This window comes from Myotis brandtii, unplaced genomic scaffold (genome assembly GCF_000412655.1).
Source record: "Myotis brandtii unplaced genomic scaffold, ASM41265v1 scaffold600, whole genome shotgun sequence".
Taxonomy (NCBI): domain Eukaryota; kingdom Metazoa; phylum Chordata; class Mammalia; order Chiroptera; family Vespertilionidae; genus Myotis; species Myotis brandtii.
The window spans coordinates 553,046-566,490 of record NW_005370273.1 but is presented as its reverse complement, the minus strand read 5'-3'; the positions used below and the strand labels follow the sequence as shown (position 1 = coordinate 566,490).

Below are 13,445 nucleotides of genomic sequence, written 5' to 3'. Positions count from 1 at the left end.
TCATCAATCTTGTTTATCTTTTCAAAGAACCAACTTTGGTTTCATTGATTTTGGTTTATTTTTTTAGTCTCCATGTTATTTATTTCTGCTCTTTATTATTTCCTTCTTTCTACTTACACTGGGTTTTTCTTGCTGTTCTCTTTCTAATTGTTTAAGTTGCAGGGTTAAATAGTTTATTATTAATTTTTCTTGTTCTTCAAAGTAGGCCTGTAGTGCTATGAACATCTCTCTCATGACTTTTGCTGTGTCCCAGAGATTTCAGGTTGTTGTGTGTTCATTTTCATTTGTTTCCAGGAAGTGTTTAATTTCTTTCTTGATCTCATTGGTAATCTATTCATTGCTTAATAACATGCTATTTAGCTTCCATGTATTTGAATGTTTTGAGTGTTTTTACTGTAGTTGATTTCTAATTTCATTCCATTGTAATCTGATAATATACTTGATATGATTTCAATCTTCTTGAACTTGCAGAGACTTGATTTGTGTCCTAAAATGTGGTCTATTTTTATGAATGACCCATGTGCACTAGAGAAGAATGTATATTCTACAGCTTTGAGGTGAAATGTTCTATAAATATCAATTAAATCCATCTGATCCAGTGTGTCCTTTAGAGTCACTGTTTTCTTGTTAATTTTTTGTCTGGAAGATCTATCCAGTGAAATCAGTGGGAGTGACTATATTGTTGTCAATCTCTCCCTTAAATTTATCTAGAAGTGTGTGTGTGTGTGTGTGTGTGTGTGTGTGTGTATAATTTAGGTGCTCCTATATTGGGTGAATAGATGTTTACCAGGGTTATATCCTCTTGTTGGATCAATCCCTTTAGTATTATGTAGTGACCTTTGTTGTCGCTTGTGATGGCCTTCATTTTCAAGTCTATTTTGTCAGGTATGAGTATTGCTACCCCAGTTTTATTTTTATTTTCTATTTGCATGGAAAATTTTTCCCATCCCTTCATTCTTATCCTGTGTGAATCTTTTGTTCTGAGGTGGATCTCTTGTAGACAGCATATAGTTGTGCCATGTTTTTGTATCCATTCAACTATCCTATGTCTTTTGATTGGAGCATTTCATCATGCATTTACTTTTAAGGTTATTATCAATAGGTACTGATTTATTGCCATTTTAATTCTATATGCCTATGTTTTTCCCTCTATATATTTATTATTATTACAGCAGTCCTTTTAGCATTTCTTGTAGTGCTGGTTTGGTGGTAGTGCTCCTTTAGCCATTTTTTTGTCTGGGAAGCTCTATTTCACCATCTATTTTGACTGATAGCCTGGTTGGATATAGTAATCTTGGTTTCAGATTCTTGCTTTTCATTACTTTAAGTACTTCATGACATTCCCTTCTGGACTCTAGAGTTTCTGATGAGAAATTAACTGTCACACTTATGGGAGCTCCTTTTTAGGTAACTGCCTTTAAGATTCTCTGTTTGTCTTTAGTTTTTGGCATTTTAATTATAATGTATCTGGGCCTGTTTGGGTTCTTCTTGCTTGGGACTCTTTTTGCCTCCTGAACTTATGTGACATTTTCCTTCACCAGGTTATGGAAGTTTTCTGCCATTATTTCTTCAAACTCGTTCTCTATCCCTTGCTCACATTCTTGCCCTTATGGCTCACCTATTATGCAAACATTCTTGTTTCATGTTGCCCCCACAGCTCCCTTAAACTGTCCTCCTGTTTTTTTTTCTTTTCATTTTCTGATTGTGATTTTTTTCTACCCTATCTTCTAATTCACTGATCTGATCCTTGGCTTCCCCTAATCTGCTGTGTATTCTTTCCACTGTGCCCTTAATTATTACTATGCCATTCTTTATGTTACTATATATTTTGTCATGCTGCTGAGCATTTTTTGCCATTATTATTCTGAATTCTATGTCTGATAAATTTCTTCTCTCCATTTCATTTTGCACTTCTTCTGGAGAATCCTCTTGTTCTTTCGTTTGGGGGTGGTTTTTTGTCCCCACATTTTGGCTGCCTGTTTGGGTTTGTGACTATGTATTAGTTAGACCTGCTATGCCTCCCAATCTCTAGTGCAGGACAGTGTCAAACACTATTTCTGACTAATTAGCTCAGACCAAGACTCAAAGCCTCCAGAGACCAACTTCTACCTGCAGACTGATTGGATCCAGCCTTGAGTAGCCTAAGACAATCGTCCACAGGTAGACAAGAGGTTTCCCAACTGGGTGGGGCAAGTGCTTCTGCCTAGAGCAGCGGTTCTCAACCTGTGGGTCGTGACACCTTTGGGGGTCGAACGACCCTTTCACAGGGGCCGCCTAAATACATCCTGCATATCAGATATTTACATTGATTCATAACAGTAGCAAAATTACAGTTATGTAGCAACAAAAATAATTTTATGGTTGTATTGAAGGGTCGCGGCATTAGGAGGGTTGAGAACCACTGGCCTAGAGTCTAATTGTTATTCTCAGTCTCTTAATGGGCCCCAGAAACACCACAGGGTGGGGCAAAGGGTTTTATAATAGGATGGGTCAACTGTCTTACCCCCAGGCAAGAATAGCCTGGACTGCAAATGTCTGCCTGAGAAAGATGTCCTCCACAGTGTGAGGGAATGATTCAGCACAGGAAACCAGGCTGTCTGTAATAAGAGCTCTAACTACAGAGCCCCCAACCCCGGCTTCTGCTCACATAGCTCCAGTCCACTCTGCCCTCCCTTTGCAGGAGCCCAATGTGAGTAGCTGCACAAAATGTTGTGCATTGGACCTTTAAGAGAGTGCTTGTATTTCTAGGCGTCTCTCCCTGGCAGATAGCAACCTGCTGCTTGTCACAGCCAGGTGTTATGTGGGCACCTTTCTCAGTGCTGGTGCTTTCTGCTGGGGGGCCCAGTGTGAGGTTTAGACCCCAAGTTCTCAGTGGCAACCCCCACAATTGAGATATCTTTCTGGAATTTCAGCTGCTGTCAGTGGGAGTCTGCCCAGCCCTTTCACACCTCTGCCCTTCCTACCAGGCTTTCTGGAGTCTCTATTTTCCGGTCTTGGTTATCATGGTTCTCTCCAGCTGGTCTTCAGTTGATTATTAAGAATTTTTTTTTTCAGGATGTTTTTTCTGTATTTCAGTTGTAATTCCAGTTTGGTCCTGGGAGCATGTCAGTGTAGCATCCACTTACTCTGCCACCATTTTTAATCCCAGTGATGCATATTTTAGCATCATTTTACAGTTAGTGAAACTGAGTCTTAAAGAGATTAAGACAAAATATAGTGGTTTTTTTTAAACATAAACATAATTACAGAACAAATGAAGAACATACAGCATGAACTTAAAATAACCAAATAGTCTGAAAGGGAACATAAAAATATATTTAAAATTATAAAAGCAATAGAAACCATTATACAGATACTATGAAAAAAAGAACAGACTGATTTGGAAAACACTAAATTGAAAATTATGAAATGGAAAACTATAGTTACAAAAAAGAAAGAAAGAAAAGCACCACTCAGTGGATAGGCTGGGAGAGTGGAAATGAGGGGGGGAGGGAGAAAGGGGAAGTGACTGTTAATCAGCACAAGGTTTCCTTTTGGAGTGATGGAATGTTCTAAAAGACTGCTGTGATGGTTGTACACCTCTATAAATATACCAAAGGCCATTATTTTTATACTAGAGGCCTGGTGCAGGAATTTGTGCATGAGTAGGGTCCCAAGGGGGGGGGGAGGGGGAGATTTGATCGGTCCTCTGGGCAGGCAGTGGGATGCCCTTGCCAGCCCAGGATCCAGATCCATCCCATTGATATTCGTGCCAGTTGTCAGGAGCCACCTGGTGGCCCCTTTTATATCCTTTCTTCCTTGCAGAGCATCTAGGGAGGGGAAGCGACTGCAGTGCCCGAGGCCAACTTCCAGGAGAGGCTGAGGGCCGCCCCCTCAGTGCATGAATTTTATGCACCGGGCCTCTAGTAAATTTATAATTCTTTACTCCCCACCTCAAATAGTATGAAAGGGGCGTGGAAATTGATACCTGATATGAATTAAAGCATGCTATAGTCGTTTATTACTTAGGAGAGCAATTATTAAGACAATTCAATGCTAAATTTCAAGGGTAATTTCTAAAAATATGTAGCAGGTATAACTTCCATAACTGTACAGGCAAGAAAATAACCCTCATTCAACTTTACTGGAAGACTAAAGGAAGAACATGATTAATATAGAAAAGCATAGTAAATAGGGAGCATGTTTCCTTTTATTGGTCCCACTGAGGCTGCAGACTCTCAGAGCTTGCATCCTATTTTGTTTCTGTATCTTCAAGTGTATAGAACAGCCCTCATGCAAAAAATAAAATTTAAAAAAAATTGCTCATTAAATGGCAATATGCTCATTAAATTTTGTACATTTTTATAAAAATAATATCAATTCATCCTAAATATTTGAAAATTAATTAGGGTCAACATTTACCCATTATTTTGGTAACTGGATGTAGTTTATTTTTATATCCTTTGGACTTTTTAAAATTGGGATCAATATTTTAAAATTTATTTTCAAATAAAAATCTTTATTGTGGAGAATATTAGTTGTTCCCCCTTTTCCTACCATTGTCCCCCTCCACCCAGTTCCCACCCCGCCCCAGACCTTCACCCTACTGTCTGTGTCCATAGGTAAGATCTTTTCTATATATATATACTTTTATTGATTTCAGAGAGGAAGGGAGAGGCGAGGAGATAGAAACATCAATGATGAGAGAGAATCATCGATTGGCTGCCTCCTGCACACCCCCTACTGGGAATCGAGCCCGCAACCTAGGCATCTGCCCTTGACCAGAATCAATACCCAGGACCCTTTAGTCCCAAGGCCGACGCTCTATCCACTGAGCTATAACCAGTCAGGGCTATAGGTAAGATCTTTGGTTCTGAATGATGGCTGTTCTGTATTTTAGTTGTAATTTTGATGTGGTTGTGGCAGGCATTTACCTATGCCGCCATCTTGGTTCTCTCCAAACATATCTCAAAGTTGTGGGTTTTTTTCTTAATAAAATAAACATCTTTGGGTGGGTGGAGGGAGGAGGGGGTAAAGGGTTGAGAAATGGTGATGGAAGGAGACTTGACTTGGGATAGTGAACACAGAATACAATATACAGATGTTATGCTATAGAACTGTATACCTTAAAGCTATATAATTTTATTAACCAATGTAACCCTAATAAATTCAATTAAAAAAAGAAAAAGAAAACATCTTCACTCTTTGCCTGTCTTCTCTCTTCCAAATTTTTGCTTTTAGTGATTTTACAGTTTTTCATTTTACATAATCATATCTTTCCATCTTTTTTATTTCTTCCATCACTAAATGGAGAAAGCATTATGTATCAAATACCTCACAATTTCAGTTACCTTTGAACATGGAGAACTGTTAAGTTCTCTATTAGTAAGAATATATTTGGGACATGCATGACCCCAGTCCAGTGTTAAAATGGCTCAAGAGATAGTCTGAATTTAAAAGGACATCAGTCCCTAAAAGTGCAAATATCCTGTTCCTGACCCACCTTTATTAGAATTACAAAATAGGAATACTGGAAGCCTTAAAAGATGATAAATCTTGGGGGTTTGTTTTGATGGCTTTTTTGTTTGATTTTGTTCACCCTCATCTGAGGATAGTTTTTCCACCTGAGGATATTTTTTCCCCGTTTTTTTTTTTTTTTTTTTTTTAAGAGAGAGGTGGAGAAACATCCTTGTAAGAGGGACACATCAATTGATTGGTTGCCTCCTGCACACTTTCTGACCAGGGCTGGGGATTGAACCTGCAAGGGAGGTATGTGCCCTTGTCTGGGAAATGATCCTGCGATCATTTGGTGTGCGGGCTGACAAGCTAACCACTGCACAATGCCAGCCAGGGCTTACATTTTTGCTTTTTAAATTCAACATACAAGTTATCAGCCTACTGAAAAGGCAAAATTAATTAGGAAAGAGGTTCTCACCAAAAGATGTTCATCACTTTTTTCAGTTTCTTTCAAATAGCTTTCAAAATTTTGTCTGAGCATTAGTAGAGAAGAGGTAGGTTTTTAAAAATAGGACTTGTATTAGAAAAATTGAACTTAGAGATGTATAGTAAGTACAACTGTAGACTTCAGAAATTTGGGGACCAAATTTTGATTAATGGTCACCTGTTATTACTGCAGCTCTTGTGAACATTGTTAATTTTGCTGAAATCCTCTTTGATTTCAATGGCCTCCAGAACATTTGTTTTGGGAGCTAAGTGTTGTGCTGTCCAATACACTAGCCATTAGGTATATATGAAAATTTCAATTAAAAAATTTTAAATCAGCCCTAGCCAGTTTGGCTCAGTGGATGGAGCATCGGCCTGCCGACTGAAGGGTCCCAGGTTTGATTCCGGTCAAGGGCATATACCTTGGTTGCGGGCATATCCCCAGTAGGGTGTGTGCAGGAGGCAGCTGATCGATGTTTCTCTCTCATCAATGTTTCTAAATTTCTATCCTTCTCCCTTCCTCTCTGTACAAAAACAATAAAATATATTTAAAACAATTTTTTAATCAGATCCTGTCATACTAGCCTTGAGTGTCCAGCAGTTATATGTGGCTAACAGCTGCCCTACTGAATAGTACACAGAATATTTGTCCCTTACAAAAGATTATGTTGGGTAACTTTTTGTCTTTCAAAATATCTTCAGGGCTGTTTCTCACCACCTCAACCCTCTCTAACGAGTCCTCTCCTCCAGTTTTATTATTTCAGATACATTCTTAGTCTCCTTGCAGCTCCACATTGACCTTTCTGAAAATGGGGCTGTGTTTTTCCTCAACATTTACTAACAAGTACCATGCACAGGGAAATGAGGCACACAGAACTTAAGTCTGAATGTTACTCCATGTTTGGTGACATACAGCAGCTGTCACCATGCACCCATTCTGCCTATTGAGTCCCAAACTACCCTCCCACTGATGATGGAGAGAGACCCAGAGCCACACGCAGACACATTAGTGATCAAGGTCTACTTTGGGCCTGCAACCTATCTGGGCTCATTTTTCATCATGGGGTTGCATATATGTATTTTTGTCCAGTCAGAGCTCCTTACAGCAACGTGAGGGCAGTAACCACATGTATTTCTTCAATATTTTTCACAAGTAAAATGTCATTTTACATCATTAGTGTGATAATTGCTTGTATATAAAACTAAATTATATCAACATGGGTGATCATTGGCCCCAAACTATCCCCAGGTGAAATGTGAATATGAACTAAATATTCAATATCAGAAAATTCTTGTCAATGTTCTGAAGTCCAATACTGAAAGCCCATTCTGAAAAGCATATGCTTAACTATTTCAATGAAGTGGCATCTATCTGCTTTCAAATGCTTTATAGCTAAAATATATTATAAAGCAAATATTACAAATGTTATGTTAAATGTAGGTGATGAACATATAGGTGATCAATGTTATAGTCTTTCAGCTTTTCTGTATGTCTAAAATTTTCCATAATGGAAAGTTGAAAAATATATATCACATTTTGTTTATCTATTGAGCAGCCTGTGGGCATTTGGACTGTTTGGCTATTATGACTAATACCACATTGATTACTCACATACACTTCTTTATGTGTAGGCTTCAATGGTTTTATAAGCTTAAAACATTAATGTTTTTAAAAAATGGGTTGTGCTCAGGCCCCATCCAGTAATGCTATTTTCAAGCCTCAAGTTTAATAAATTTCAATAAAACCAGAATAACTAGAATTTTCAGAAAAGGTTGTTCTGGTAGTTTTCTGGTGAAGTGAGAGCTAGACAACATGATACCTATTTGTTTTGTTTTAATGTGTCCCCGAATTCTGCTTTTGCAAACATAGTACAGAATAAGCCTAACAATGTTTCACAGGTGATTAAAGATTTTGCAGGGTCTCCTGATAACCAAACAGAGAGCTCCTGCCGGGACTGTAGAGAACAATGCCCAGCAGAATGTGTTCACTGGGTTTTGAATACAGAACATAGCATGAGGTGGCTTTTATAAGAAACTCCCTAGTATATTTTAAAAACCTGCTTCTAGTTATCTTACAATTAATTAGTGCCTAACGATATGCCACGCACTTTTCATCCTGTCCTACCTTCATGCAGCTCAGAGACTAAGTAAGTGGGCACCAGTGAAGGTGATGGCACTGCACTGTTGTCGCCAGAGAGAACAGGCACCTGGGCTATGACTCAAGTGCACTTTACATGTCTGTTCTATTCCACTGCATGGTGCCAACCTGCTCATGTAACTGTTTCTTAAAAGGTAATTCTGGAGACTTTAGGAATAAGCAATTTGGTTTGGTTTCCTAGTCTGATACCAGTACCAGTTGATATGCTACCAAATTCTTGCACTACTTTCTATGAAGCAAGCTGATTTATCACCTATTCCTGTTCATCTACTGAGCATAATAGCTAACATTTACTGGGACATAATATATGTCAGATACTGCCCTAACCGGTTTGGCTCAGTGGATAGAGCGTCAGCCTGCGGACTCAAGGGTCCCAGGTTCGATTCCAGTCAAGGGCATGTACCTTGGTTGCAGGCACATCCCCAGTAGGGGGTGTGCAAGAGGCAGCTAATCAATGTTTCTCTCTCATTGATATTCCTATTTCTCTCCCTTCCTCCCTGTAAAAAATGTTTTTATTGACTTCAGAGAGGAAGAGAAAGGGAGAGAGAGATAGAAACATCTATGATGAGAGAGAATCATAGATGTTTCTATGTTCTCTTGACTGGAATCGAACCCGGGACCCTTCAGTCCGCATGCCAACACTCTATCCACTGAGACAAACCAGCTAGGGCCTCAACCTCTTTCTTGGATCATGAATTCATTTGGAGGCAACAAGAAAATTCCAAATTGTGAAGAAAACAGGCATATTTCCCTTCATAAAAATCAAAGCTAAAATGCTTAGCTCTTAAAAATGTTTCACTGTAGTGTTTCAGGACGGGGCAGACTCCGTCCTTTTAGAACACCCCATTAGGAAACACCTGTGGCCAAGAACCCAGCCAGAGGTTTGGATGGGATGCCATATACAAGGAAATTTCAAAGTGTTGCCCTAGCTGGTTTTGCTCAGTGGATAGAGCGTTGGCCTATGGACCAAAGGGTCCCAGGTTCGATTCCATCAAGGGCATGTACGTCGGTTGCAGGATACTCCCCGGCCCAGGCCCTGGTCAGGGCATGTGCAGGAGGCAACCAATCTATGTGTTTCTCTCACATTGATATTTCTGTCTTTCCCTCTTTCTGAAAATCAGTGGGAAAATATCCTCAGGTGAGGATTAAAAAAAACAAACAAACAAAAACCAAGTGTTGAGACCTTCATGTCTGGCATGAATAAAAAAAAATCTTAGTTTGGGAGTGACAAGTTGAGTACATTAGGATCACTTACTCCAAAACTACATTCTGCAACAGTGCAAGGAAAAAGGCCACGTGCCCTCTACCTCAAAGCTACGGGCTCCACTCACTCAGCACAGTGATCCTCCGATGAAACTGCTTTCTACAGTGAACTTCCTCCTGTCTCCTGGTTAAGCACAATAATGTCAAGGCTCTCTCTGGTAATCAACACCACCATCCTATCTTCAAGAATTTCAAACATCGATATAGGTCTGGCTTAATTCTTCCTTGTGCATTTAAATAAAACTGTTGTTTACCATTCCGGTTTTATATGCTCTACTATAGTTTGAAAACTTATAAACACATTGAAATCAAAACATGAAATATAAGGAATAAAAAATAACACAGGGGGCAAAATCCATGGTATGAGGTATTCAACAGCATAGTTTATATGCACAGCACCCCACCTCACCCTCTTCAGAGGTGAGCTCAGGAAGCCAGCAAGCAGCCACCGCAAGGCCTCTCCAAGACTCCGTGGTCGTCAAAGATCTAACAGCCAAGTCTGAAACAGCAACCCAAACCAAGACCCAGCGGAGGTGCTGTCCCCAGTGTCCCCAGTGTCTTCTGGGATAGAGTTTCAGGTCCCGGGAGACAGGTGCCACGCTGGGGGCTCCCTCAGCAGCAGTGATGCTGGAGGTTAATACTGGAAGCTGCGCTTGGTCTGGATGTCATCGAGGATCTGCTGCAGCTCCTCGTCCTCAAATCGCCCCTCCAGGCTGCAAGGAAACAAACAGCAATGAGCGTCTTCGCGGCTGACAATGTTCCCACACTCATGCTAACTCAGGCCCACTTCTCCATTTATCCCTAAAAACTTTTACCTTTAAATCTTTATTTCTTGCCATTCTTTTTAAAAACATTATGAAGTGTTTAAAAACATATAAAAGGTATAGGAAATAAGGTAACCTTAATAGTTATCCTTAATTGATTTAGATTTAATAAACATAACAGGAACGAACTGATGACTGCATACTTCTCCATCCCAAAACCTTCCCTTCCTTCCCCAGAAATGACCATTATCCTACATTTGGTATTTATCATGCCTCTAAGTATTTTTGTGCTAACAATATGTACATGTAAACATATCTATAAGAAATACCAGCCGAAACCGGTTTGGCTCAGTGGATAGAGCGTCGGCCTGCGGACTGAAGGGTCCCAGGTTCGATTCCGGTCAAGGGCATGTGCCTGGGTTGCGGGCACATTCCCAGTGGGAGATGTGCGGGAGGCAGCTGATCGATGTTTCTCTCTCATCGATGTTTCTAACTCTCTATCTCTCTCCCTTCCTCTCTGTAAAAATTCAATAAAATATATTTAAAAAAAAAAAAGAAAGAAAGAAATGCCAGCACTGTAAACTTCATAAGAAAAATCACCACACTGTACGTATCTTTGTGCAATTTTTGGCTCAAAATTCATGCTGGCATGTGTTGACATTATTCCATGTTGTTCTAGTTCATTAATTTTCTCACTGCTATATAATACACACCGTCTGGTGAAATGATGTATTTGTAGTCTCTTTTTTTAAATCTTTGTTGAAACTATTACATGTCCCTCTTTTCCCACCATTGACCCCTTCTAACCCACCCCCAACCCCCGCCCCAGGCCTTTACCACCCTATTGTCTGTGTCCATGGGTTATGTATACATTTTTGGTTGATGACTTGCCACACACCCTATCCTCCATGCCATCTAAGGTTCCACAGTCTGTTCCATGCTTCTTTATCCTGGGATCTATTCTGTTCATCAGTTTTTTTTTCGTTAGATTCCACATATGAGTGAGATCATGTGATACTTGTCTTTCTCTGACTGGCTTATTTTGCTTAGCATTATACTCTCCAGGTCCCTCCATGCTGTCTCAAAATATAAGAGATCCTTCTATTTTACTGTTGCATAGTACTAGGTGTACCAGTTACTAATGCAGATTTTTTTCAATAGATGGAGTTACACATATGTTAATATGTGATTTGGTATGTATGCTATTTTGTTGTATTGACAAGCTTCGAAACCTTGTATGTCAAATTATCTGAAGGTGTTAACATCATAGATATTTTTACGAATTTCGTGCCAAAAAAAGAGCATTTGCGGGAAGTTTTAATTCACTACCTTATTTTGAAGAAAAGTGCTGCTGAAAGTTACCGTATACTTCCTAGAAGTGGTAGCACCGAGTTAAGTGGCAGTTCCATATTTAATTTTTTGAATAAACTTCATACTGTCTTCCACAATGCTGTACCAGTCTGCACTCCCACCAGCAGTGTACGAGGGTCCCCTTTTCTCCACATCCTTGCCAGCATTTGTCATGTGTTGACTTGATGGTAGGCATTCTGACAGGTGTGAGGTGATACCTCATTGTCGTTTTCATTTGCATCTCTCTGATGATCAGTGACTTTCAGCACTTTTTTCATATGTCTCTTGGCCATCTGTATGTCCACTTTGGAAAAGTGTCTATTTAGATCTTTTGCCCATTTTATAATTGGATTTTTTTGTCTTCCTTTTGTTCAGTTGTATGAGTTGCTTATATATTTTGGATATTAACCCTTTATCAGATGTATCATTGCCAAATATGTTCTCCCATACAGTGGTCTCCCTTTTCATTTTGTGGTTTATTTTGCTGTGCAGCAGCTTTTGATACTGTCTGATTTATTTTCTCCTTAGTGTCCTTTGCCCTATGATATATATCCGTAAACATATTGCTATGAGAAATGTCTGAGATTTTGCTGTCTATGGTTTCTTCTAGGATTTTTATGGTTCCACAACTTACATTTAAGTTTTTATCCACTTTTAGTTTATTCTTGTATCTGGAATAATTTGGAGGCCTACTTTCATTTTTTTGCATGTATCTGTCCAACTTTCCCAACATCATTTATTGAAGAGACTGTCTTGACTCCATTGTATGCTCTTGCCTCCTTTGTCAAATATTGAGCATAATGGCTTGGGTCAATTTCTGGGGTCTCCATTGCATTCTATTGATCTATATGCCTATTCTTGTGCCAGTACCACAGTACCAGGTTGTTTGATTATTGGTGGCTTTGTACTACAACTTGATATCTGCCATTGTGATCCCTCCAACTTTGTTCTTCTTTCTCAAGACTACTGGAGATGCCCTAGCCTGTTTGGCTCATTGGATAGAGCATTGGCCTATGGACCAAAGGGTCCCCGGTTAGATTCCAGTCAAGGGCTTGTACCTCGGTTGGTGGCTCCTCCCAAGCCAGAGCCCTGGTCAGGGCTCATGCAGAGGAAAGCAGTTGATGTGTTTCTTTCACATCAATATTTCTGTCTTCCCTCTTTCGTCTACTCTCTCTAAAAAAAAAAAAAAAAAAGGAGAAACATCCTAGGGGGTGGGATTAAAAATAAATTCATTAAAAAAGATTGCTGGGGATATTAAGGGTCATTTTTGGTTCCATATAAATTTTTGGACTATTTGTCCTAGATCTGTGAAATATGGTGTTGGTATTTTAATGGGGATTGTATTGAATCTGTAGATTGCCTTGGATAGTATGGACATTTTAATGACGTTAATTTTACCAATCCAAGAACATGGTGTATCACGGTATATTCTTCCACTTGTTCATTTCTTCCTTTATCTTTTTTTCCAATGTCCTGTAGTTTTCTGAGTACAAGTCTTTTACCATCTCCTTAGTTAAATTTTTTCCTAAGTATGTTTATTTGTTGTAATAGTAAATGCTCCTATATTGGGGGCATAAACGTTTACCAGGGTTATATCCTACTGTTGGTTGGATCCCTTTAGTATTATGTAATGACCTTTGTTTTCTCTTGTGATGGCCTTCATTTTGAAGTCTATACTGTCAGATATGAGTATTGCTAACCCAGCTTTTTCTTCTTTTTTTCGTTTCCATTTGCATGGAAAAAATTTTCCATCCCTTCACTCTCATGTTGTGTGAGTTCTTTGCTTTGAGGTGGGTCTCTTGTAGACATCATATAGTTGGGTCATGTTTTCTTATCCATTCAATTACCCTATGTCTTTTGACTCGAGCATTTAATCCATTTATATTTAAGATTATTGACTGGAGGCCCAGTGCACGAAAGTCATGCATGGGTAGAGTCCCTAGGGGCTGCCGGCAGGGCCTCCCTTTTCCCGGCTGCCTGCGGCTGCG

At 39.4% G+C, this 13,445-nt stretch overlaps 1 protein-coding gene across 1 annotated transcript in view; it reads right to left on the bottom strand.

Annotated features, from left to right (window-relative positions):
- Positions 1-9,699: 9,699 nt before the first annotated feature.
- Positions 9,700-13,445, bottom strand: part of POLR2D (polymerase (RNA) II (DNA directed) polypeptide D) — a gene marked incomplete at its 5' end in the record, with an annotated part of 12,612 nt that continues 8,866 nt past the window's right edge. Inside the window, one exon of the mRNA XM_005879464.2 lies at positions 9,700-10,056. Within this exon, the coding sequence (XP_005879526.2) occupies positions 9,978-10,056 (79 nt within the window). The remainder of the gene's footprint in view (positions 10,057-13,445) is intronic.